The 26,113-nt window shown below is 38.1% G+C and overlaps 2 protein-coding genes across 5 annotated transcripts; both read right to left on the bottom strand.

Annotated features, from left to right (window-relative positions):
- Positions 1 to 4,561: 4,561 nt before the first annotated feature.
- Positions 4,562 to 15,458, bottom strand: relb (v-rel avian reticuloendotheliosis viral oncogene homolog B). Of its 4 annotated transcripts, XM_077542085.1 has the most exons (11): positions 15,014 to 15,458; positions 14,812 to 14,832; positions 13,713 to 13,891; positions 9,887 to 10,222; positions 9,096 to 9,262; positions 8,928 to 9,019; positions 8,713 to 8,844; positions 7,621 to 7,725; positions 7,334 to 7,549; positions 6,315 to 6,386; positions 4,562 to 6,115 (listed from the first exon to the last, which is right to left on the bottom strand). In XM_077542085.1, exons 1-11 carry the CDS (start codon positions 15,036 to 15,038, stop codon positions 5,697 to 5,699), a joined length of 1,764 nt encoding a protein of 587 aa, XP_077398211.1. In that variant the 5' UTR covers positions 15,039 to 15,458; the 3' UTR covers positions 4,562 to 5,696. The 4 variants fall into 4 exon arrangements, with proteins under 4 accessions (XP_077398211.1, XP_077398212.1, XP_077398213.1 ...); XM_077542086.1 differs by lacking the exon at positions 14,812 to 14,832; XM_077542087.1 differs by lacking the exon at positions 15,014 to 15,458 and having other exon boundaries at positions 14,748 to 14,820.
- A 1,641-nt stretch (positions 15,459 to 17,099) lies between these two features.
- On the bottom strand, positions 17,100 to 25,670 carry clptm1 (CLPTM1 regulator of GABA type A receptor forward trafficking). The gene is made up of 14 exons (XM_077541781.1): positions 25,525 to 25,670; positions 22,621 to 22,784; positions 21,504 to 21,627; positions 21,184 to 21,342; positions 20,738 to 20,855; positions 20,574 to 20,659; positions 20,142 to 20,262; positions 19,809 to 20,053; positions 19,594 to 19,687; positions 19,316 to 19,506; positions 19,135 to 19,230; positions 18,869 to 19,004; positions 18,387 to 18,554; positions 17,100 to 17,922 (listed from the first exon to the last, which is right to left on the bottom strand). Exons 1-14 carry the CDS (start codon positions 25,573 to 25,575, stop codon positions 17,708 to 17,710), a joined length of 1,968 nt encoding a protein of 655 aa, XP_077397907.1. The 5' UTR covers positions 25,576 to 25,670; the 3' UTR covers positions 17,100 to 17,707.
- Between the last annotated feature and the right edge of the window lie 443 nt (positions 25,671 to 26,113).

Below are 26,113 nucleotides of genomic sequence, written 5' to 3'. Positions count from 1 at the left end.
CGTTTAAAAAAAAAAAACGCCTTACTATACATGGTCATTTTAAAAAAAAAGAAAGAAAAAAAAAGCCTTACTATACATCGTCGTTTAAAAAAAAAAAAGAAGAAGAAAAAAAACGCCTTGCTGGTCGTTTAAAAAAAACCCCGCCTATGGTCATTTAAAAACAAAAAAGAAAAAAAAAAGCCTTACTATACATCGTCGTTTAAAAAAAAAAAAAAGAAGAAGAAAAAAAAACGCCTTGCAGGTCATTTAAAAAAAACGCCTTACTATACATGGTCGTTTAAAAAAAAAAAAAAGAAGAAGAAAAAAAAACGCCTTGCTGGTCATTTAAAAAAAAACGCCTTACTATACATGGTCGTTTAAAAAAAAAAAAGACGAAAAAACGCCTTGCTGGTCGTTTAAAAAAAACGCCTTACTATACATGGTCATTTAAAAAAAAAAAGCCTTACTATGGTCATTTAAAAAAAAAAAAAAGAAGAAGAAAAAAAAACGCCTTGCTGGTCGTTTAAAAAAAAAAAACGCCTTACTATACATGGTCATTTTAAAAAAAAAGAAAGAAAAAAAAAGCCTTACTATACATGGTCGTTTAAAAAAAAAAAAGAAGAAGAAAAAAAACGCCTTGCTGGTCGTTTAAAAAAAAAAACGCCTTACTATACATGGTCATTTAAAAACAAAAAAGAAAAAAAAAAGCCTTACTATACATCGTCGTTTAAAAAAAAAAAAAGGAAGAAGAAAAAAAAAACGCCTTGCTGGTCGTTTAAAAAAACCCCGCCTTACTATACATGGTCATTTAAAAAAAAAAAAAAAAGAAGAAGAAAAAAAAACGCCTTGCTGGTCGTTTAAAAAAACCCGCCTTACTATACATGGTCATTTAAAAAAAAAAAAAAAAAAAAAAGCCTTACTATACATGGTCGTTTAAAAAAAAAAAAGAAGAAGAAAAAAACGCCTTACTTTGTTAAAAAAAAAAAAAAACGCTTTACCCTACATAGTCGCTTAAAAAAAAAGACACCTTAATGTATGTAGATGGTTGTTTAAAAAAAAAAAAAAAAAAAAGCCTTACTATACATGGTCGTTTAAAAAAAAAAAAAAGAAGAAAAAAAAACGCCTTGCTGGTCGTTTAAAAAAAAACACAAAAAAAAACGCCTTACTATACATGGTCATTAAAAAAAAAAAACGCCTTACTTTACATGGTTGTTTAAAAAAAAAACAAAAAAAAAAACGCTTTACTATACATAGTCGCTTAAAAAAAAAGACACCTTAATGTATGTACATGGTTGTTTAAAAAAACAAACAAACAAACAAACAAAAAAAAAGCCTTACTATACATGGTCGTTTAAAAAAAAAAGAAGAAGAAGAAGAAAAACGCCTTGCTGGTCGTTAAAAAAAAAACAAAACAAAAAAACGCCTTACTATACATGGTCATTTAAAAAAAAAAAAAAAAAAAAAAAAAAAAAAAGCCTTACTTGACATGGTCGTTTTAAAAAAAAAAAGAAGAAAACACCTTACTATACATGGTTGTTTAAAAAAAAAAAAAGAAAAAAAGAAAAAGAAGAAACCCTTACTATACAGTTGTTTTAAAAAAAGACACCTTACTGTACATGGTTGCTTATTTAAAAAAAAAAAAAAGCCTGCCTTAATATGCAGTTTAAAAAAAAGCCATACTATAAATGGTTGTTTAAAAAAGAAGTAGAAAAAAAACCGCCCTACAGGTCGTTTAAAAAAACGCCTTACTGTACATGGTTGTTTAAAAGAAACAAAAAACGCTTTACTATACATAGTCGCTTAAAAAAAAAAAAGACACCTTAATGTATGTACATGGTTGTTTAAAAAACAAAACAAAACAAAAAAAAAACCCGCCTTACTATACATGATCGTTTAAAAAAAAGAAGAAGAAGAAAAAAAAAACGCCTTGCTGGTCGTTTAAAGAAAAAAAAAAAGCCTTACTATACATGGTCGTTTAAAAAAAAAAAAAAAAAAGAAGAAGAAGAAAAAACGCCTTACTGTACATGGTTTTTTAAAAGAAACAAAAAACGCTTTACTATACATAGTCGCTTAAAAAAAAAAAAGACACCTTAATGTATGTACATGGTTGTTTAAAAAACAAAACAAAACAAAAAAAAAAACCGCCTTACTATACATGATCGTTTAAAAAAAAGAAGAAGAAGAAAAAAAAAACGCCTTGCTGGTCGTTTAAAGAAAAAAAAAAAGCCTTACTATACATGGTCGTTTAAAAAAAAAAAAAAAAAAAAGAAGAAGAAGAAAAAACGCCTTGCTGGTCGTTTAAAGAAGAAAAAAAAGCCTTACTATACATGGTCGTTTAAAAAAAAAAAAAAAAAAGAAGAAGAAGAAAAAACGCCTTACTGGTCGTTTAAAAAAACACTTTACTATACATGGTCGTTTTATAAAAAGACACCTTATTGTACATGGTCGTTTCTGCCTTACTCCGGTATACATGGCTATTAAAAAAAAAAAAGAAAAAAAAAAGCCTTACTACAGGCCTACATGGTTGTTAAAAAAATTAAAAAAATAAAAAATAAATAAATAAAAAATTAAAAACGTAGCACAGAAAGCTCAGAGTGGAAGGGTTGAGTTTTACACCTTGTTGGTGTTCACATTTCAATCAATGTTGCTTTCTCTTTCTACTTTTAAGTGTGTGGGTTAGTTAGAAAGCTTCTAATGTGACGGGGATTCCCTAGACTTGGTGTGGGGACTCCCGTGGGTGTTGGAACGTATCTTACGGAAAATATGGCTACTAGAAATACCGGTACACACAACAGTGCACATGCATGTACCACCTACAGTGTACATGACTAAAAAAAAAAAAAAACTATCAACAGACCAAAATTCACCCCCCCCCCCCCCTGCAAATTGCAGCCTTCCATTCATCCATCCATTTTCCTCACAAGAGTCACCTTTGTATTTGAAAATGGCATTCTACTACGCTGCGATGTCTTGTTTGAATTCGATTAATCGTTCCGCACTTTAACGTGAGCGGATTTTGACAACAAACCAAGTGAGTCTTTTGAAGGAGAAGGTATCCTGTAGCCGTTGAAGACGTCCAGCTGCATCTCCAATTCATCGAAAACAGGATGTCCACATGTTCTCACATGTGCACGCCTCAGGCAACTGTGTGTGTAAATGGCTGGAGGGCAGCCCAGAATGGAGTCCCCCACCCAACCCCCCAGAAGAAAACGACCGCGGTGACAACTTGTGCCGGTCCCAGATCAGCTCATTAAATTTGTAACCCATGTACTTCATTGAAACCGAGTACAAGCACCAATTTGTTGCTAGAGCAGCAAGTAGAGCTGTTCAAAAGTAACCAACGAAAGGTTATACAGCGATGAGGTGAAATGACAAATCTGCGGAATTCATTTGTGGACAGTGAGAGCAATAAATATTAAGTTCCCGTCCTGGATTATGTAACATTTGACAAAACACCGAATGAGTCATCAGAAAGCAGGCAGCACGAGCAGCTACTTGGAAGACAAAATGAGAACTTGGGCAATGTAGGCTATTTTTACTGTAACATATCCACATGTCTAATTCTTGAGAAGTGTAAAGTGTAATAGTTGTCCTATAATGACATGACACTTGCTGGGAGTTTTTTGGACATGTTTTTATTGTTCCCATCATCATCATAGGAATGTTCGACAGGTTTGTTTATGTGCACTGACCAACACTACAGTGGAATTCAAAATCTCCCATTAATCAATAATGACAGTTTGATAACAAACAAACAACTCAGTATCTGTAAGTCTATACTACACATTCGGCACACAATTTATAGAATAAACACAACAATTTATGGAATTAAACACAAAAACATATACAAAAATATTTGGCAATGCTGACCAGCTCTATTTCACTGAAGCCATGACCAGCAAGGCTTCAGCATGAATTAGCGGGCGCTTTATGTTCAATTGACTACATCAAGGCTGTACATAGTGTTTAATGAATGGGTGGGTGGGTGGGCGGTTTGGGGTTACAAAGCAACAAAACAAAAATGCTTTTCCACTTATGTGATTTGGCTAAATTGGATAATTAAGCTTTATAGTGAACCAGAGTCCAGGAATGAAACATTTTTAAAAGAACAGATAACCTCCCTTTGATTATAACTTAATAACCTTTTTTATTGTCTCTATACTGTATATTATATTGTTACTTCATACTAAATGGAAAGTGTGAATGTAACAATTAGCTAGTTGTTGGTAAGTAAATAATGATGACGACTAGTACTACAAACCACTCCCTGGATGATTCGTAGACACTTGAAGCTAGGAACAAAATATACTGTATGTACCGTATTACAAAATGCCTTTTCAATGATGGGATTTGGCTAAATGTTGGAATTAACGCAACACTACTAATATACAACACAGTAAGTAGGAAACATTTCAAATTCTTACCCTTATACAAAATAGAAAGCATGAATAGAACTAAATGTTGGTCCTGGAAAAATTAGCTAGCCTAGCGGCTAAACGAACCATGGTCAAGGGAAAAAATGCTTGTGTAGCGTCATGTTTAAAAAAAAAAAAAAAAAAAAAAAAAAAAAAAAAAAATCATTACTTCAAACAAAAAGGAAATGTGAATGTAGCTGGTTTTTGGCGTGGCTGTGATGGTAAAGACCATTTCCTAAAACATTTAGCATGTAACTTTGTGAACAAAGGCTGAGATGGAGGCTTCATTTCGGAAAATCAAAAATGAATGTAGCTTGGTTGCAGGTGTGACTTATGGGTAGAAATATGCTCATTTACTGCTTTACATTTAGGTCTTTCTTTTTTTTTTTTTAAATAAATTGTGCATTTTGTTGGGGTAGTTTTAATGCACATATGAGTATTTTTTTTGTTGAGAAAGAAACATACCTTTTACTGTACTTTTACTTTATATTATAAAGGTAGATATACAATTATGAATCTGTTATTGCTTGTGTGATATGCCTGTTCAGTTTTGTTGTTATAAATAAGACTTCTGCCTTACCAAACTAACGGAGCCAGGCAGTTAACATGCCCACACAAAGTCGAACTGAAATAGTCAACACAACTGAAAAAAACAAAAGGGTAATGTAATTTTTTTTTTGCCAAGTGAGTCTATTGTATTAAAATAAATGAGAAAAAAAAAGTTAATATAAGACAATTTTTTGTGGTAGAATTTGCAGGGTTTTTTTTTTTTTAAATAGAGAATTAGCGATTTGTTGTTTAGTTAAAGTCATATTATTGGGCCATATCCGAATTTGAACATTTCCTTTTGTCTAGTTGATGTTCATGCTTTCGGTCCAAAAAAAAAAAAAAAAAAAAAAAAAAATCTGTTACTCGCCTCTTACTCAGAACTTGAGTAGTTTTTTTCACTGCATAGATGACAAGTAATTATTTGGAGAACTACTTTTAATAAAGCAGTGAAATACAATTTGTGTCTAGCCTATCCAACTTTAATAGAAGGCAGTTGAAGCTAGGAATGAAATAAATGCATTAGGGGGGGAAAAAAATGTCTTTTCAAAAATGGGATTTGGCTAAATCACTTTCATTTTTTTCCCTCTTAAATATGCAAGCATGGCCCAGCATTAACAAGTCCTGTTTACTGCCGCTACTTAATTTACGTACTACTCAACTACGGAAAGTAAATGCTATATATTGTTACCGGAAACAGAACTGAAAGTGTGACGTGGTATTTTAAGCGGTGATTTTTCCCGGCGTTTCACGCCCTCATAGATCCTCCTCGATCTTCACCTGCACCACGTTGGACGGGCTGGCCGGCAGCTCGGTCTGCATGTCCCAGTTGCCGTTGACCAGCATGTTGAACTGCAAGTCAGCGTAATGCGAGAAGTCCTGCTGCGCGTACAGGCCGAAGCTCTGGCCGGGGTTGGCGTCCGCGTTGGGGAAGGGCGGCTGGTTGGCGTCGGGCATCGGCGGGGCGCCGGCTGTATCCGAGAACATGTCCATGAAGGAGGGCATATCCAGCAGCTGGCTGAGGAGGGCCATCTCCTCGCTGTCCATGTTGGCGTCCGGGGGCTCGGCGTAGCAAATCTCCCCCAGGGGGGCGGGCGGCCCCGGCTGGGCCGAGCAAGGTGATATCATTGCGTGAGCAAAGTGGAAGGACTGCTCCGGTGCCGATGCACATTCGGCTGTCATAAAGACGATAAATGATTGGCAGACAGTTGGGTTAATAATTATTGAAAAATAATAATCAGAATTATTTTTCAATTTTCACAATATTATGATTAAGTATGTGAAAATGAAGATGTTTTTCTCCCCCCTCCCAATTGCACCCGTTGCGATTTGAAAACAGGCTCAAAACAGTTGCAAATCTGGCGTGATGCTCACCTGTTACGTTGGCTTTCTCTTGGAAGTTCATGTCCGACTTGATCTTTCTTTTGCGCTTCACCTCGTACGGATCTGAAAGTGGAAAAGTTGACAACATTCAATTGCAGACAGCGTCAAGGTGTTGACATCTGTACTGTGTTTCCTTGGTGGGTGTTACGTTCCAAACACTACCCGTGATAATGGAAATCCGCGTTAATTAAAAAATAAATAAAATACCCGTTAATTATACTTTTTTAAAATTTTTATTTTGGTATGATTTTTACTTTATTATAAATGCTTTTTCATTCATCATATGTTCTTTTTTCATTTACATTCATTTTTTTCCATTAAAAAATGCGTTGTTTTTTTTGGTCTCATTAACCGGTTTTGAACAGTTAATTCTGTTTTATATAGGATAACATTAAGGTAAAATAAAATCAATCAAGTTTTACTGAAAAGGAATACATGTAGTACTTTTGTAGGGGTGTGGGCACATTTTAAAAGTTTTCAAGGACTGCGCAGCGACAAATGGTTTGGAATCACTGAGTTTAGGGCTGTGCAATTAATCAACATACAATTAGAATTTCAATTTTACATTTCACAATTATAAAATTGGCATAATCGTAAAAAAAAAAACAAAAAAAAAACACAATAACATTTTTCATTTATTTAAATTTATATATTTGTACATTTAAAAAATACATAAAATAACTATTTTAATTTGTATCTTCCCTTGTTTTAATTTTATTTGTATGTTATTGAATAGTAACAACTTGTTAGTATATAAATATGATAGAAATAATAGGGAGTAGGACTACACAAGTACGTGTACTTCTTCCTACTCCTTGAATATATAAAATATGGAATTTATTGTCAACATTTTTTTTCCCATTTCTTCCTTTAAATGTGTATTTCATTTCACATTGTTTTTTGTTTTTTTTACACTTGTAATGTGTTTATGTTTATATGTTCAAAAACAATAAACCAAACCATCTGTGTATTTTGTTTTTTGACTGTATGACTTGCAATCCCATGCTGACCTGGATTATAGGGCAGGTACGTGAAGGTGACCGGCTCGCTCTCCATCTGGTCGGAGAGCCGGCGCAGGGTGACGTTGACTTCCACTTCCTCCGTGACGTCCTGGTCCTGGTAGGGCGGCGTCTTGAACACGATGGCGATCTGCCGGTGGACGTCCGTCTGGGCGAACTCGCCGTTCGCCTTCCACGAGCCGCGCCGGAAGATGATCTCTATGTCATCTGCGGGCGGGCGAAGCGAGTCGGCGTGTCAGCTGAGCCTATTTTCCGGCGAGCGGGTGACGTGGCCGTACCTTTTTGCACTTTGTCACACAACATGTAGATCTCCGTCTTGCCGGTGCACGGTCCTGAGTACTGGTTCAGCTGGCTGATTTTTAACTGAGATGTCGTGGTCGCCTCTGATAGGGAAAAGCAAATCATACACGCCATGAAATCAGAAAAGAAAATTGGTGATGGTGATGAGCCACTACTGCAACGTGATTCATGAAAATATAGTTATGATTAGTGATAGACCGATATGGGTTTTTTCAAGTTCAGTACTAATCATTAGTAGTCAAGGAGCTAATATTGACTTGCAGTAAAAGAGAAAACTTACTTTTTCTTTTAATTTCAAACATAGAAAATAAAATGACAGCTTTGTTAAAGCGATACTTCACTTATTTAGCCCATTATAGCAATAAAAATTTAATATTTGGTCTATAATTAATTTAATACTTTCATTATTTTTCATGTACAATTAGTACCTTTAAAACACATTTTGCAACTTGCTGTCGACTGAAAATGACATTACAAGGGCTCAGGTAACCAATCACAGCTCAGCTTGTGAACGTCACATGACCAAACCTACAAAACAGGTGAGCTGTGATTGCTTACCTGAGCCCCTGTAATGTCATTTTCAGTCGACAGCAAGTTGCAAAATGTGTTTTTAAAGGTAAAGGGTTTCATCAGGGTTCGTAAAAGGTTTCAAAAGATCTTCGCAGACAATGAAAAATTGTCTGAATATGTTGGAAATGTCTTCTTGACAAGACAAAACTAAAATTGAAAAATCATTTTTGTTAACGAAATGAAATATAAATGAAAATGCTTTAAAATAAGTAAATAACCAAATACTACCTACATATGTTTATAAAACAAATCATCTTTGTCATTTGATTTTATACGTGAGCTTTCAAGGTAATATAAAGGAGGGGGAAAGTAAGAATAAAGAAGGAGAATAAAAAGGAATTTCTTCGGTTTCGATTACTGGTGAAAAAGGACTAAATGGATTTGATCACTGGCCCCAGCTACCTTAGCCATCTTGGGTTGGATATTTGTTTCCATCTAAAGTTTGAAGAAGATCATTTGAAAACTATTCTAGCTCAATGCTGGAGTGTTGTGTTGCCTACTTTTGTCATAGATGGGGTTGGACACGACGGGGCTGAGACTGTCCGTCGTGCCGTCCTCCCACTCGAACTCACACTGGAAACACAGACGCACGGCGTTCATGTCCATGTCCTCAATGCCCTTGGAGTGACCAGCTAGGGGACCAGATGAACAGATCGTCATTACATCATTATTACACACGAAAGAACCTGAGTGTGCGTTTAAGCGTTTGTCTTACTTAGAAAGGGGTCAATATTCTGGCTTCTTCTCCTTTGCAGTGAGACGTCGAGTTCTTTCCTCCTCACGCACTGGATGCCCAGGTTGGCGAAGCTGTCGAATGACACACAACGATCACGCAACTGCAAAACAGTTGACGAAAACAACATTAAGAGATAACGGGATGCACCTGTGGCGTCGGTTGCTGTGAGGATTCAGCGTCACCACGCAGATGCCCGATCCTGTCGGGCAGTCTTTTCCCACAAGGCAGTGCGGGTGCGGCCGGTGCGGGGGGTCTTTGCTCACCAGGGAAACGGTGACCGTCACCTTCTTCAAGGCCTCAGTGGAACCTTGGATCTGAAAGCAGTATCAAGTAAGTTTTAATACCATTTGCTTATTATAATAAGTCATAATACTGCTCTGTATTATGAATAAAAAATGCATATATTATATGCAGTATTTGTAATAATAGTAATGTTTTAACAATATTTATAATAATTTAATTTAAAAAAAAACAATTAATTATGAATAATAATTTATAACAATATTAATAAATACTATTGTAAAAATAATAATATATGAAATAAAGAAATGCATGCTGGATCCAGTAGGATATTTCGAATTATTGCACAGCCCTATATATAAAGGTGTTCTTACAACCCTGATGGGGTGTACTCATTTATGCTCAGCACTGTATATGTATCTCTACATTGCATGTCAGTGTGAATGACTGAGTGTGCTGGAATTTTTTTTTTTTGTCTATTATTTCTCATTTTTCTGTAGAGTTTTTCCAAATGTGAGTACGCCCTTATTGGTGTGGACTTTTTTTTTTTAATGAACTGGGCCACAATCTCCCAGCTCCATTTTGTCATACTTGTTGACAAATGGTCTAGTAAAAAGGCGTAAACCCCCAGTTTCACACTGCAAAGCGGTGGAAATTACCAGGGATGTCTGTCTGTCTGTCTGTCACATCCTCCATACCTCTATGGCAGGTTGAGTCTTGTTGCTTTCACTCCCGGACGCGCCCAGGATGCTGCCGGCCGAGCGGCCCTCGCACTCATAGCGAAACCTCATGCCTCGCTCTTTGGGCTGCTCCACCACCACCAGCTTGGGCTTCTCCAGACTGCGCTCCAGCATCTCGACGCCGGACCGGCCTTTCGAGGCGACGGCGCTGGTGGCGGAGGGCTTGGAGGTGAGCGCGCACGGGGTGCCGCGGCCGCGGAGGGTGGAGCCGGCTTGAGGATGGGTGTGCGGGCGTTGGGACATTTCCCGGGCTGAGCAGAGCTGCTGCAGCGGTGGGGTGAAGCTGCAGCTTGACTACAAGAAAATCAAATAAAAAGTGTATTAAAATACATGACTTGTTTGGTCGTTGCATACCTCTGTGACAGTGATGATGTGATCACTATTAACTTTGAAAAAAGGAACATTTTGGATCCAGCTCTTGTATTGGATCTCATCAGACCACACTAAATTCTGCATATATTAATTATAACTTTTAATCGTAATTAATCGCATGACTTCAAAAGGTAACTCACGATTCATCACACATTTTATATCTGTTCTAAATGTACAATAAATTGTACAATAAAATAACTTTTTTCCCAAATTTTCATAATCTTAACTCATTCACTCCCAGGCATTTTCACTGAAGCAACCTCCTTTTTACTGGATTTTGAATGATGTTACAAGCCCCACAGAATATTGTGTTCTATTGGTATAAAAACATGGAACCTACCAAAAGAAAGATTAAACGCTCTTCTTTCATCAGGAAAAAAAAAGTATATTTCTATCTGTTTCCATTTTGCAGCAATCAGCATTAGAATATAGCTAAGTTTCATCATTATTCACAAATCTGTTTAAAACTGGGGGAAAACATGGCCCTGGTTGATCTCATATACTCTGCTGCTACCTACTGGCCGTTTTTGTAATAACTACCATTGCTTCAAGCATTCTCTTCAGTTCAGAGGCTGCATCAAAGCCTTCTTTATGTTCTAGCATAAAAAAAAAAACAACAACGTATAAATGCGTTTTTGGGAGCACGATAATATGTAAAATATGTAATTTCATAACAATTCATAAAATTGAGTTAAAATTAAAAATATGTACTAGACCTGTACTATAAAAAAAAAAAAGTGTGATATTGATTTGTGTTCAGGTCAGTTTTCTGCCACTAGATGGCATTATTGAATTTGTAAGAGGTTGACAGCTCACTCCATTTTTGTTTTCATATTCAGAGCTATCTAATCTCTAACATGGAGTAACTTGTGAAATTCTGCACATATTTAAAATTCTAAAATACAACTCGACCCCAGTCTCCACAAATCTATGCATTATTATTAGATTTATAACTGCAAAATTTTGACGGGGACGTCTGCTGCATTATGACTGGAATTCCGCCAATATGGCCTTTCCAAGAAATTAAACTCCCGTAAAAAAAAAAAAAAAAAAAATAAAAATATATATATATATATATATATATATATATGTATATATATATAGTGCCGTTAAAGGAACTAACTAAAAATTATATACATACATCAGCACCTAAAATGAATCTCAAATATGACTACTGATATGTTTGACAAGCGTCCAACTACGAAACTAACAATAATTCTGAAAACCAGACATTAAAATTCCCATTCCCCCAGTCTATGTCAACGTACCTAACGACAAGTGACCCACACTTAACATGACATCATGCAGTGAACATCCAAAAGATCCAACCTCCAAAGAACAAAGACGAGCAGCAGTCAGTAAGTAACCAGCAGGAGTGGGAGTAGGTATGCTGCCTCTCAATGCGCCATCACCAGCCCCGAGGTTAAAACACGCTCATACCGGGTCGCTTAGCTCGAACCAAAACACGGCACACAAAAAGGGCTGAGCAGCGCTAGCTGAGAGGAAATAGGAAGTCGGCTCACAGTGATGACCAATGGAAGAGCAGCTCCAGGCCAAGAATGTGACCTTTCACCCCCTCGGGTGGGCTTGGCCATTAGAGGAGGGCAAAACGAAAGTAGGAGTCATGTTACAGCCCGGCTTTGCAACTCCTTCCATGGAGTCTCGTTACGGTGACGTCACTTTGACAAGTGTTAACTTAAAACTGATCCACATGGTTTATGGTAAGACCTGCCTGACTGCTTTGTGCTGTGGCGTCATCCCCCCAGAAGTCACATGATTTCTCCCAACACAAAAACAAGTCCAAACAACAAGCACAATGGCCGGTCCCTGTCTGAAGTGTTGTTACTGGGATATAGTGCTGACAGTTTCATGCAATGCTTCCAAATCTTTATGAAGACTAACCTCAAATTTTATATTAGAAAAACAGCACAGAACACCACCAGAAAAAATAAAAATAAAGAATAAGCGGTCAAGAAAATGGATGGATGGATGGAAAAAGTATACATACTGAAGGTTCATTGTGCTCTCTGACCATTTAAGTTTCCATATATATATATATATATATATATATATATATATATATATATATATATATATATATATATATATATATGTGTGTGATTAACGGACTTGGCTCAAAGTCAAATACAGTCATACTTCAAAGCATTCAAGGATGCTACTCGACTTCAAATTCATTCTGATCTGGAAACAATTCTTACCGTTACATGTAATTGATGTGCCATCAGACAACATTTTAAGTAACTTTATAACATTCTTTTAGAGTTCTCCAGATCACATCATCAAGGCCGATTACACAATTTTTAGTCGATCAGTATCCGGTTAAAGAGATCTGATTTTTCAAATATTTGTCAATCTTAACTCATTTGCTCCCAAAAACATATAAATAAATGTTTAAGTGTTCCAAAGACGTATTTATACGTTGTTGTTTTTTATGCTAGAGCATACAGAAGGCTTTGATGCAGCCTCTCAATTGCGGAGAACAGGTGAAGCAATGGTAATAATTACAAAACCAGCCAGCAGGTGGCAGCATAGTATAAGAGCTCAACCAGAGCCATGTTGAAAACAAGCTGTTTCCCCACAATTCAAAACAGATTTGTGAATAATGATGAAACTTATTTATATTCTAATGGCAATTGCTGCAAAACGGAAACAGATAGCAATATACATTTTTTTCCTGATGAAAGAAGAGACTAAACTTTCTTTTGGTAGGTTCTAATAAAATATTCTGTGAGCCTTGCTAAATCAGTCAAAATACAGAAAAACAGCAGAGAGCAAAGCGGGTTGCATCAGTGAAAATGGCTGGGAGTGAATGAGTTAAATGTAATTACAACAATAATCTTGGCACATCTCTCAAAGCATATATTTGGTCAAAATTCTAACTGTACCACCTGAAGAGGTTTCACTGTATTCTGCACATCACAATGTGCCGATAGTGTATATCTTTCTAAAAAAAAGAAAAAAAATCCAATTTCCTCCATGTTTATTTGGGTCGCCTTTTCCTCAAGCATATAGGCAAATGCACAATTTGAGTCAAAACCATTAAGTAAGATGAAAAGCCAAAGCATTTAATGTGATGTGACATGTAGACTCTCAACTTTAACCAAAACAACCAAACCAACATCATTACAATCAATCACAGGATTATTCTCTAGACTTGGATGAAAAGGCCTTTTCTTCACTTAGCTCCCCCAGCGGCACCATTGCTTGAATTCTGAATGAACGCGTACTGTTATGACACACAGTCTGAAAGCATATTTGATTCACTTTCCAACAATATCCATCATTCATTCCACAGATGAAAGCCAAAAATAAGCCACTTTGATCACATGATGTAATGGGCTGCATTAATACGGACGCCCACTGTGCAACCGATGCCAATGACAACACTTACCTGACATGCGGTGCCTCTCGCCACCAGCACCGGCTGAGACGGTGGCGAGGAGGAAGAGGAGGAGGCGGAGCAGAGCCGGTGCACCCTGTGGTTCTGGCTGCGCAGCTCGGCAGGAGGCGGCGGCGGTCTGGGGAGGGATATGCCTGTGTGGTCCTCTGTAATGATCTCCTGGATGAGGTCTGCGACGTAAGAGTAATTTGTTAGCACCTGGGAGGAGATGTGTCATAAGATAACAGCTCACACGCCAGAACTTCAGTGACTTCATTCTAATTTCATTCCATTCAAAATTTAATACTGCAAAGCAAAAGCAGTTGTATCTTATGTTAAATCCAGTCAAACTTAAAAACTAAAATAAAATCACTAATCAAGATAAAATAGCTGAAAACTCATCAAAACTGTTATTTAAAAAAAAAAAAACAAACATGTAATTTTGTTATCCTTTTAAAATAAATTAAGTATATTTTTGTATATTTTTCATGGATTGAAATTTGAAACATTACATTCTCAATGCAATGATCACAAAAGATGTGCAGAAAATGACATCATAGTGCCATGGCTAACGACCATCACAGCTCACCTGTTTTCTGAGTTTGGCACTGTGGTGTCATTTTCAATCTCCAGCAAGTGGCAGCACAAGGCAAAATGGCTGCCCCGTGAGATGATTAAAAACGGGTGGATTTTTCTGCTAAATTTATATTCCACAAATACATTTATATATTGTGTTTACAGTAGTGATGGCACATCAAACATATTGCAATGAATAATTTTGACTTGAATTCCCATTTAAGGCTAACACACAATGCAAAGTACCACTATTTAAATCTTTTGTCTTTATTAATAATATATATATATATATATATATATATATATATATATATATATATATATATATATATATATATATATATATATATATATATATAAAAAGTTGCAAAACAAAAAAAAAGACGATATGAGACTTGGAGCTCTAAGCTTAAAAGTTGAACTGGTTTATCATTATATCCTCAGCATCAGGTCATATGAGGTGACAGCTACCTTCACTTCTCACTCAAGCCTCCAGACAAACAAGGACAGAGAGAAAGTGCAGTCTTCCACTCACCAAAGTCAGACATTCCTCTCTCTGCGGGACAAACAAAGTTAACAATTGATGAAAAGAGAAAAGACAACAGTCTAACATGTTTGACAGTTAACAATGGGTGTGTCGCTTCGAGAAGAGAGGAGAAAAGTACATCATATGGCAATGATGTCATCTCTCAGCCCTCAACACACACCTTGATACACATACGTTGGAGGCCACTTACCGGGAGTACAGTGAAAAACGTCCATGTCTCCAGGAGGCACCAAAAACAGACGGTATGGGTGGTTTTAACCCTCAATAAATTAACTTGTAGTCCTCCACCGCGCGTGTCGAATGGTGTTCAAGAGTCTACAAAAGCCATGTGAGGGGAGCACAGCGATGACTGCGACGACGAGTGGCCCGAGTTGTCAGTTTGCAGCACTTTCGGCGTTTCCGCAGCAGCTGGCCGCCGATTGGCTGCTCGCGGCACTGGAAATCCCCAAACGTCACTTTGCTCATCGTCCAACTATTCGACCGCCTCGGCCAAACTACAACAGTACAGCCGCCGAAGAGACGCGTTGAGCCGTAAAACCAACAATGACTACTGAAACGTTTACAAGTTGAAGACAACATAAAACGTTCCTAAAAGGAAAATTAACATTTTAACGATGTTTTTCTTCGTCATTACTTTGACACTTTACGGGTTGAGATAACGGATGGATTTTGTACGCGTTTTTGTGGCGTCATCTTACCGCGACTAAAGCGGGAATTCTAAACAAGGTGCTTTAAAAGTTATATTTTAAAGAAAACAAAAACATACACATTATAGAATTTAATTCGTCGAGTAGTTCAACTATATTCTTACAAAATATTTTGTTATGAGAGTTTGCCGTTTGGTGCAACCCTGTTAAGATATGAAAGTAGCTGAAAAATATATTTTCAAAACTATTTCTCAACAAACAAAAGTTAAAAAAAAAATAGGACTTACCTTAGGCAACCTTTGGTTAATGCAATTTCTGCTGAGTCAGTTTCTCTTCCTCGTGATATGTAGGCTCGGCGTTGCATGTGAGACAACTTTTAAGTATTACTATATTAATAAAATATTGGTAACTGCCTGCTCAATGTTTTAACAACTTCATTAAAAACAAACTATAAAATCATACAAACCAAAACATTATTTTACCTGTTATATTTGATATGTAAATTAAATTGGGTCATTTGTGAGTGATCAAATTTTATCTCAGGACAACTACACTTTACACAAAAGTGTCATACACAGGGATTAATCGTAAAATCCCTACATCATGATTGGGGAGCGACACCTGCAGGTGATTTAGAGGTAACAGCGCTTTTAAATGAAATTGAAAGTGAAAGTGAATGGAGGCTTTCTGTACAATGTGTCAAATTATTCAATCCCATTCCGGAAAGTAGGGATAGTTAGGTTACTAGTATAACAACTAAACCACACACAGATTGAGCATTGATGTAAAAAATAAGATGAAATAAAACTATCCACAGTTAAACAGTGTGGTTGGTAGTTAAACGTTAAGTAAAAGCTGTTTTCTCTAGCAAGATATTTTCTAGCAATGTTATACAGTACATTATGTGATGATGTAAATTGAGTTTTTAAGGCAAAATACCCAGGACATACTGATACGAACATCCATCCACCCTCATGCTACTGTAATGTAGAAGGAAACAACATTAAACCCACACAGACACAAAGAAAATATGCAAACACCATTAGGTTGAGAATCACACCCCAAATCTCATAACTGAGCCAGATGTGCTAACTTCTAACCAATATTTCAATGGGCTGCAACTAATCTGAAAATTATGAAATAGACATCAAATGAACTGTCAGGGGTCCTTGACTCAAGTGAAATTGTGAACACCACACTAAAAAGTATCATTTCAGCTAAATTATTTTTCTGCTGTAATACAACTTTGCAACAAAAAATCTATTTTTTGATTTGGTGCAGTTAAGTAGAGAAAATAAAGGTCTTTGTGTAGACATTTTCACACCTTAACGTTTTACTAAAAACATGAATGTTCAAAATTCAATATGTGGCAACATAGAACCTTCTTTTGTGAAAGATTCACAGGCCTCACAATGAAAAAAAAGAAAGAAAAAGGGACCGAAATTGTGCGTGCATGTGAACTGCTTTGGAGTGTAACATGAACCACCCAGCCAGTAGGGGCGGGGTTTACCGATGTTAGATTTGTAAATTAGATATTACTAGACACCTTGCACATTGGCACATTATCTAGGTGGAATTGTGTACAAGTTGAAGACGTACAAAAGAATGAGCCAGTGATGGAAAAACAACTCATTGACAATATTAATATTTATATTAATACCAACAAGGCTGCTTTTTTTTCTGTTCCAGTTTAGAACATGAACAATTTGTTTAAAATTAAAGGTTGTAGTCACGGTCTTGTTGCTGATGTCTCGTTGGCATCATCCCGAGGTGATTTTCCAGTTTTCCAACATCAACTCTGTTCTCACGTGGAATGAAAATAAAACACTCACATGGATTTACACAAAGAAGAAATGCTTCACTTGGCTTCTTTCTTCCATGTATACAAAAAATGTCTAAACGCATCTCTGCCGGCCTCATATCCAAGACACTGTACCCTCCCAAACTCAAACAGAATACAGTACATCACGGTTTGTTTTACTTCACTTGAACTGCAAAACGAGAGGGTGGGGAAGAAAAATTAAAATTTACCATGTCAACAATGAAGATGATTCTCTGTGGATCCATACAGGAACCGGAGGGACAGTTGAACTGCATTTTTTTTCTTTTCTTTTTTTTTTTTCAAAGCAATGTCCATGAGAGCCGACCCCACCTGCTTTAATTTCCACAAGTCCCCTCTGCCCTGGCACCAAGGGCCAGGGAGGTCAAACATGGGGGGAGGGCGTCTATCGTCCTGCTTATTCGTTCTTTTTCTCCTTGTCTGGTTTGTCTGTGATGGCCGCCGCGTGGGCATCAGCTGCTGCTGCAGTGTTATCCTGCTGGTGGTCCACTCCGCTGGTGCCATACTCGTTGACCCTGTTGGGGTCCACTCCGCTGGTGCCATACTCGTTGACCCTGTTGGGGTCCACTCGATAAATCCAGCGCTGATACAGGTAGATGAAAAACACCACATCTGCAGAGAGGACATAAGCGTTTACTGTATGTTCTTATGTAGCTGCCACTGGCTTTGATTTGACAGTCTGCAGCGGGGTAAGGCCTTTTATAATGCATATTCAGTGTTCCATCTATTCTCTATAATGCTCGTCTTCACTGCTCAACTGAACTCAATTGCTAATGTCTTTTTTTTCTTGTAATATGTTTGCATATACCACTCTGTCCTGTTTTATCAAACATGAAATAAATCCACTCCAACCAGGGCGTGGCTCTCTTATCAGTAGACACGAAATAAATTTTTCCAATTTAACACTTTTCTGGGCTAAAAAATGTCTCTCAACCCATAAACCGCAGCTTTACAGATGCTAATCTGTGATGTGCGATAAAGAAGTCTACCATGGCACAGCATGTGTGATCAGTGGTAGTACAAGTACTAACAGCAAATGGATAGTTCTGCCAATTCTGATTAAGTAATAGATGTACCGTCTCTGAGGCATCCTATCCTGTACATCATGGGCATCTTGATGACAAAGGCGAACAGGTCATCAATGAACGTATTTAGCGCCTTGTATGTGAGCATCCTCCACGGGAGGTGGGCCACTGACTTCATTTTGTAGTTGATGAATAGCTGTGGCGTCATTGTGATGAAGCCTGAAATGAGAGCGAGAAATGAGCACGCAACCTTGACACAAACAGAAAAGCATCAGTGGTCCAAGTCAGGTCATTAAGACAGGCAACTAGTTTTCATGAGTGGCCAGTCGTCGGCTACTAGTTTTGCTGCAATCTAAAAAAGCAGTACCAATACAGTATACACAATTAATATATATTGTGTTTTACAGTACTTGGACTACATAACTAATTTTGTACGTACCTGTGTTCTGCTATTTATTTAAGTACATTCATAATATCAAATGTAGCTGTGGCTAAAAAAGCAAAGCGCAAAAACACATTGTTACCTTACTTACCAAAGGTTAGCAAGAAGCCGTAGAGCATGCTAAGTATCCACGAGTACCAGCCTTTGTGCTCGACATACAATAAGCTGTAGACGGCATAGCAGCCAAACAGAGGGTAGAGCAGCCACGACAAGTACTTGAAGGCCATCTGAGTACAGAACCAGAGGGAGCCAGTCACATAACCGCAGACCATCATCACATTTATTTAAAAAAAAAAAAATAAATAAAAAAAAAAAAAAATAAAAAAGTCAAGTAGTTCGCCAATGCTCTTGACTTACATCATCATAGATTTTGGTAGATGACTCCACATATGTGGACTTGTCTTGGAACACGAGTCTTGGGAAGAGTCCTGCGATTTTATTCTCTTTGTCCAACTGTGGAAAGTCAAAACAGGTTTTGATATAGAGAACAGCAAAACAAAAAAGAAAAAAAAACAAAAAAAACATGGTTATGACTTACTTTGACATCCATGACCTTGGTGATTTTCCACAGGTCAATCAGAAGGCCGATGAAGACGCTGACCTGCACCACAAAGTTGGTCTCGTTGTCGAGAATGTACAGCAGCACCACCAGAGACTGGAACACTCCGAAGATGATGGAGCGCACAGACAGGCCTTCCAAAGACTGTCTGCTGTTCCAGAACTGGATGTCTTGGGAAGGAAAAAGCAGATCAAAAACAGTGAGGTTCAACCAGGACACGTCAAGACACACCGATGTGAGCGTTGTTGCGAATTTACCGTTTTTAAAAGCCAGAAACTCGAAGACGCTATGCACGATGGAGACCACTATGGTGAGTCCCAGGAGGTAGGGGTTGGTTTCCAGTAGGGCCACCTTTAAAAAAAGTTTTAAACTCATGGGACAACGAGTTGACTTGAAGCAGTTACATTCAAGACGATCCCACTCTACATTTAAGACACGTACTTCAAGGTCCACCGTATTTCGACCGCCCTACCTTGACCGAGTCCTGGTCCTCGTCAGACTGCTCGTAGGTGTCCTCGGGCAGGAAGTTCCACAGCGAGCGAGCGTTCTGGGCAGCGTAGAGCTGCCAGCGCCACAAGGACAGCGGGCAGTAGTTGAGGCGGAGCGGCAGTGTGGTCAGGCTATCATTGATGGGATAGTAATCCTTCTGAAGGTTCCAGTAGTCATTGAAGTACACTATTGGATAGTAGTCGCCGCTCACAGCATCAAACTTCACATCTGGCGGAAGAAGGGGAAGAGGAATGTCACAATACATCTCTGAACTCACCTCAAACATTCCAAAAGGAGTCGTAGTGGAGAAACGTACGCTGGTCTAGCGGAGGTGGGACAGAGCCTTTGACCCAGGCCGTGTGGTCATCCACCATGTTGATGGTGAGGTTGGGGTGCCAGTGAGAGATGATTTCCACTGGACCGTGGCTTTCTGCCCGCTGAGAGGGGATGAAATTGCATAGATGTCAAGAATGCGCAAACTTTGGGCAGTTTGGCCAGCAGCAAGAGTTTTAATCATAGGTGACTGGCTAATCTCCTAACTGGCAAAAATCGGCTGACAAGGAGCAAGTTACTTTGCAACATGCCAAGTGACATGGAGAACGGATCTTTTTCCCCTCAGTTAAATAATGTTTAAAATGTCAGACACAAACACAATGCAATTTTGGAGCTTTGGCATGATCTAAATGATTATATTGAAATTGGAGTCAGTCACAAGGAGTCATGCCTGTATTACTGTTAGCATACCCACCTTGATCATCTCTGGATCTGCTTCCGTCTCCCCTGTGAGCAGATTCTTAGTCTTCAGAAACTTCCTACGCTTGAATTTGTTTAGCACTGAAAAGGCAAACTGGTATAAACAACCACCACCACAGAAATTGCATGTTTTAAAATCTGCTGACGTAATGAACTTACTTCGTGACACATGAACCGTTCCCAGTCTGCGATACTGCCCCTTGCGCTTTGGGTCTGGGTGCAGTCCACTTTTCGTGAAGTAGACGTGTATATAGAGGGAGCCGTTCTGCTGCACTGCCTGCAAGTCAAAACAAAGAATTAAAATACCACTTGTATTAATTGAGTTTACCCTGCATCTTTGGGAATCCTCCTATTTACAGGTTATCTTGGAACCTATTCTACGCTAGCTTAGCTGAAAAACTTTGTTTTTTTTGTGCACAGGACAAGTCAATGAAAGTTTGACTTTGACGTCATTTTGATGGCGTAAATACAGTCAATTATGGGCTGATTATTGTGTACATTCTAGATATGATATAGCTATATTTTTCTCTATTCCCTGCAAATAGTGGGGGTTCACTGCAAACACTCTTCCATCTGATACCACCCCTGCCCTCCAATGGTCTCACCTCAGGGATAGCCATCTCCTTAGAGTGCTCATAGCAGCCGTCCCCACTCTCCCCAGTGGACCAGTCTCCGTAGACTAGGTCCCGGTGGAACCAGAAGAGAGATTCTGTGTTGTTGAAGTCGGTGAACACCTCCTCCTGGGAGATGTACACATACATATCCTGCAGGCATGGTGAGAAAATAAGGGCGTTTAGATGCACAGGGGGACGGTTTTGACTCTTTGCTCTTCAAATACAAGTGACAAGCGGATAGAAAGTTAAATATTTCAATTTCTAATTAGATGAACGTGTGTCCAAAGACACCTTTCTAATATTAATAATACCATGAGGGTGTCCTTAGTGAAGAGGTTCCTGCTGGGTACTCTGGGTGCCCCGGCAGGTGTGTTGGGGTCTGGAGTGGACGGCCCTCGACGGAACCAGCTACTGATGGCCCAGATGATAAAAATTCTACAAAGGTAAAATGTTTAGCAGGGCTGTGAGCATGATTGGGCAAACTATATCATTTGATACGGCCAGCATAAAACCTCAGAGAAATGACAAGCACATGACGAGTGGTAAAACAAGTATGCCGCTTATCTGATTAACCGGTTGACATTGTGATGATTCTTGTAAAAGCAGCTGACATGGCATTGCTTTTCGTTAGTTTAGTTTGAATATACAGCTTGACGTTTTACTAATATTATAATTAAGGATGGGCGAGTACCGATATTGGGACGACACCCGGCTTTATTTCAAGTATTAGTACTCGCAATGGTATCAACTGCCCTCTTAGGGCCATTTTATTGGTTAGGAACTAGAAATTTGCCATTAATTTCTTGCAATTTTAAGGAAAAATGCTATACTTGGATATAGAGGTATTTCTTTAAAAGGATCTTTCAATATATATATTTTTTTATGTTCCAAAACAATTTTTAACACGTTGGTATTTCTTTCGCTCCTATTTTGTTGACTAATCCCCGCCTTTCAGACACACTGGCAAGAACCTCTTCTATGCCTACCAATTTAAAACCATGCCTAACAAATCAATCTGTTGGCAGCAGTAAACGGTTGGATTCCAGTTGACAAACGTAAATAACAAATGCGGTGAGAGTTAATTGCACAAAGTAAAAATTCACTGTCATCCAGACACGATACCATATTAAAAAAAAAAGAAGAAGATTTTTGTCTGTAAACAACCACTTGCATGACACAGAGCAGCCATTTTTATATACTGTATCTATCTATCTATCTATCTACTCTGCAAATTTGTCAGTTAAAGCTGAATCACTACAATTTGCCAGATCCCCATACTGTATACACCAGGTGTCCCCAAACTGTATACACCAGGTGTCCCCAAACTACGGCCCGCGGACCGGACCGCCTTCACATTTGGCCCGGCCCCCTGAACAATACCAGTTGTTATACTTTTAAATTACCCCCCCAAAAAAAGCCTATATGTACCTGAAGAGCACTCCTTTAATGACCTGCCAGGCATTAGGCGCTTGTTGTTGTTGTTGTTGCTGCTGCTGCTGTTGTTGTTGTTGCTGCTGTTGGGGGTCCTGTGCATTTTCAGTCGTCTGCACTGTTCGGCCGTCTGTTGTCGCAGCGCTTCCATTACTGCTAACCTGCATCACAAAACAAGACATGCTCAATGTCGCGTTAAAATGGCTTCTGCGGAAATAGTGTCAGTGAACACCCAGCTCAGTGCCAGTCAACCAGAATATCGTTATCTGTTACGGTTTGCACGCAAGGTTCCTGAAATACCTTGCAATCAAAAACAGTCAATTGGCACCTTTTTTTTTTTTTTTTACAGTGCAGTGCTAATATTTTTCAATGTTGTGACATTACTGCGATTTTGTTTTATTTACACACATTTCTCCTCAATGAAAAATACATTTATTTAAAAAATGAAAAACAAATTTCTCATGCACAGTTACAACTGTACGTTAGCTCAAGAAAACAACCAATAGATAGATTGTAAATAAATTAATTCTGGGAATCAAATGAAACACGCAGCAAAAGTAGGTAACTAATCTACTAAGATCCACTTTCAATGCATTTCACCATTCGATTATAAAAAAAGAAAAGAAAAAAGAAAACTCAACTGTCTGCCACCACAAACAAGTCCACTTTTCTATTCAAGTGACCCAATAGACACAAGAGCACATGTAAAGTCATGGGACCCGTTTGCTATCTCAACAATTAATCTTCCCTTTTGTTTTCAACGCATGCGAAACAAAAGGGTTTGCCTTTGGCAAGTGGAGATGCGACATGCAGTTAGGGACGGAGAAGGTAAATTATTAGAGTAAATAAAGTCGAGTAGAGATAAGACCAATTCTTCATATATAACATTATACAGCCCTGACGTGGTGCAAATGGATTTTGTTTTACACCCTTGGCGCCATGTCACAGCTTATACACGAAGCATAGATGTGTGACATGTCACCAGCTTGCTTCAGAACAAGCGTGCACACACACACGCGCGGGTGGTTATCTGTATACGTTCAATCAAGACAATGAATAAGCAACTTCCACAAGGTGCGTGAGGACGATTAAAAATTAACCACTCGAGAAGTTGAGGAATGGCACTCTTATAAGGGTTAATGCACTTTTTTAGTGACGCATGATAATGAGATTTAAAAGCAGAGGAAACCTGGGTTTAATTCATTAAAACATGGGAGAGATGAGATGATATACTGACCAGGTACTCACAAGCTAACAGTACATTTGAAATTGATTTAATACTAAATATATTTTTATCCACTAAGTTCATGAAATTGTACCAGTGTGCAGAAGCAGCCAAGCCTTAACTTGAGAGCAGAAAAGACAGACACGAGTTTTGTCTCCAGGCTGACTCGTTTTTGAATTTAATTAGCTGTAATGGTCACTTATCACCCAAGGCAACACTAGTCATAACTAGCTAGCAGCTCTTTAGTTCTAAAAGTGGACATTAGCCCAGTTTGCCATGGTTGACATCGTGCCAAAGCTGCTTCTTACAAGATGTCTTTTGAAATGGGTTTTTTAAGCCACTGAGAAATACAGGGCTAACTCCATTTTCATTTTAACTTAAAAGTGCCTAAAATGACCTCACTCACTGCCAATGATGTGACAGAATTTTGACTTACCTTGTCTCATGTTAATTAGTGATAGACCGATATGGCTTTTTCAAGGTCGATACTGATACCGATTATTAGTAGTCAAGGAGAACGATAACCGATATTTCAAGCCGATGTTTATTTGCTGTAGAAGAGAAAATATTAGTGTAAAAATTAAAAAGTACTTTTTCTTTTAATTTTAAACAATATTGACAGCTTTGTTTAAAAAATATATTTAAAAAAAATGCAGGGAGTTTCAACATTTTTTTTTTTTTTTACTTTTTGTAGGGAATTCCCAGTGTCAGCATCATTATTTATAAAGTGGAAATTGAAATAGATCCATGAATGAAAAGTTCCTGTATTTCACTGTGCAAAAAATGAATGTAAACGTAGCAAATTTGGGATTTTCAACAGGATTCATAAAAAGTTTCAAAAGATTTTTGCAGAAGGTGAAAAATTATCATAATGTGTTCAAAATACCCGCTTTATTGGCCGTCAGATTGGTCAAAAGGCGGATACCGATATTTGTGAAACTGCCAAATATCGGCACCGATAATCGGCCCGGCAGATAATCGGTCTATCCCTAATTGTTAATCCATGGTTCATTTTACCTTATTTTAACATAAAACCAACCTGAGACAAAAACATTTATAGGATACGTTTGAAATTGTTTATTGTAATACTGATTACCTTATTTCTCGTGTTTGTTAACAACATGGGAAGATGATATTGAAATATTAAACTTTTCATCTATTCCAGTTTATTTGCCTGATACCTACTGGGATGATAACACATTAATTTACAATACAGTATGGCAAAATCTGAAAGTTTCTTTAAATACACGGATCCAGAATAAATAATAATTGGCCATTATTCTGCATCGCCAGATTTTTATTGTAAATCACTCCTGCGAGACGTGTCCTGAGGCTGCGCGGTTCTCCAGTCGGAGGCCTTGTGATAGCTAACTAACACCAGGTAGCGATTTAGCCACGAGCTTAGTGGTCCTTCAAAAGGGATGTATCCATTAGAATACAGCAGCTCTCTCGCTAACCCTCGCCTTGCGCGCCGATAATTTGCCAGTAAGAGTACCGGGGAAAGGGGGGAGAAACGGGGAGACGCGTTTTGAAAGCAACCGACACTGGCAAACGTCACTCGGCCTCTTGAGACGGCAGCGGCTTGACACTCGACGCCGGAACGGAAAGGTGGCCCTCCTATCACCGAAAGGCACAATCGAAGCGAGAATGTCAAAGAGGGAATCGCTGAGTTTTACCTCGCCATTGCTGACGGCCGCTTTAGTGGCTTGGCTCTCCTGGGTCGCCATCTTTCCTTTCCTTGTCTGTCGCGCACACACAGGCACACTGCTACCTCTCTGACAAATCTCGCGAGAGGAACGTAAGCGGTGTGGTGGGTATGGCCTTGAGGCGAAAAAAAATGACAACGCGTTTTTACGCAATTTGTGACGTTTGTGATTTGTTTTGACCATATTTGGTCGTACAATACTAAGCGTAAATTGATTCTGAAACTACTGTAAAGCACCCCTCTTCCAATCAAAGCATATGTAAGAAAAATATTTATTTTGTGTCAAGAATAAAAAAGCTGACATCATTAGTTACAAATAATAATAATAATAAAATAATAACAATAATTTGCAGATCCCTGTTGGGTTTTATACTACTCTCTAATTATGTTTGTCGTTATTCTAGTTATTACCCCTTTTAACAATTATATGTAATAATAATATAAGTCAAAAATTGTGTATTTAAGCATTGATTTAATTCAATGCACAGACAAATGCGGTAATATATGAACAGTTACGATTATGATAGTTGATTCATTGTACCACTTATCCTCACTCAGGT

This window comes from Festucalex cinctus, chromosome 13 (genome assembly GCF_051991245.1).
Source record: "Festucalex cinctus isolate MCC-2025b chromosome 13, RoL_Fcin_1.0, whole genome shotgun sequence".
Taxonomy (NCBI): Eukaryota; Metazoa; Chordata; class Actinopteri; order Syngnathiformes; family Syngnathidae; genus Festucalex; species Festucalex cinctus.
This window is presented reverse-complemented; position numbering and strand designations above follow the sequence as displayed.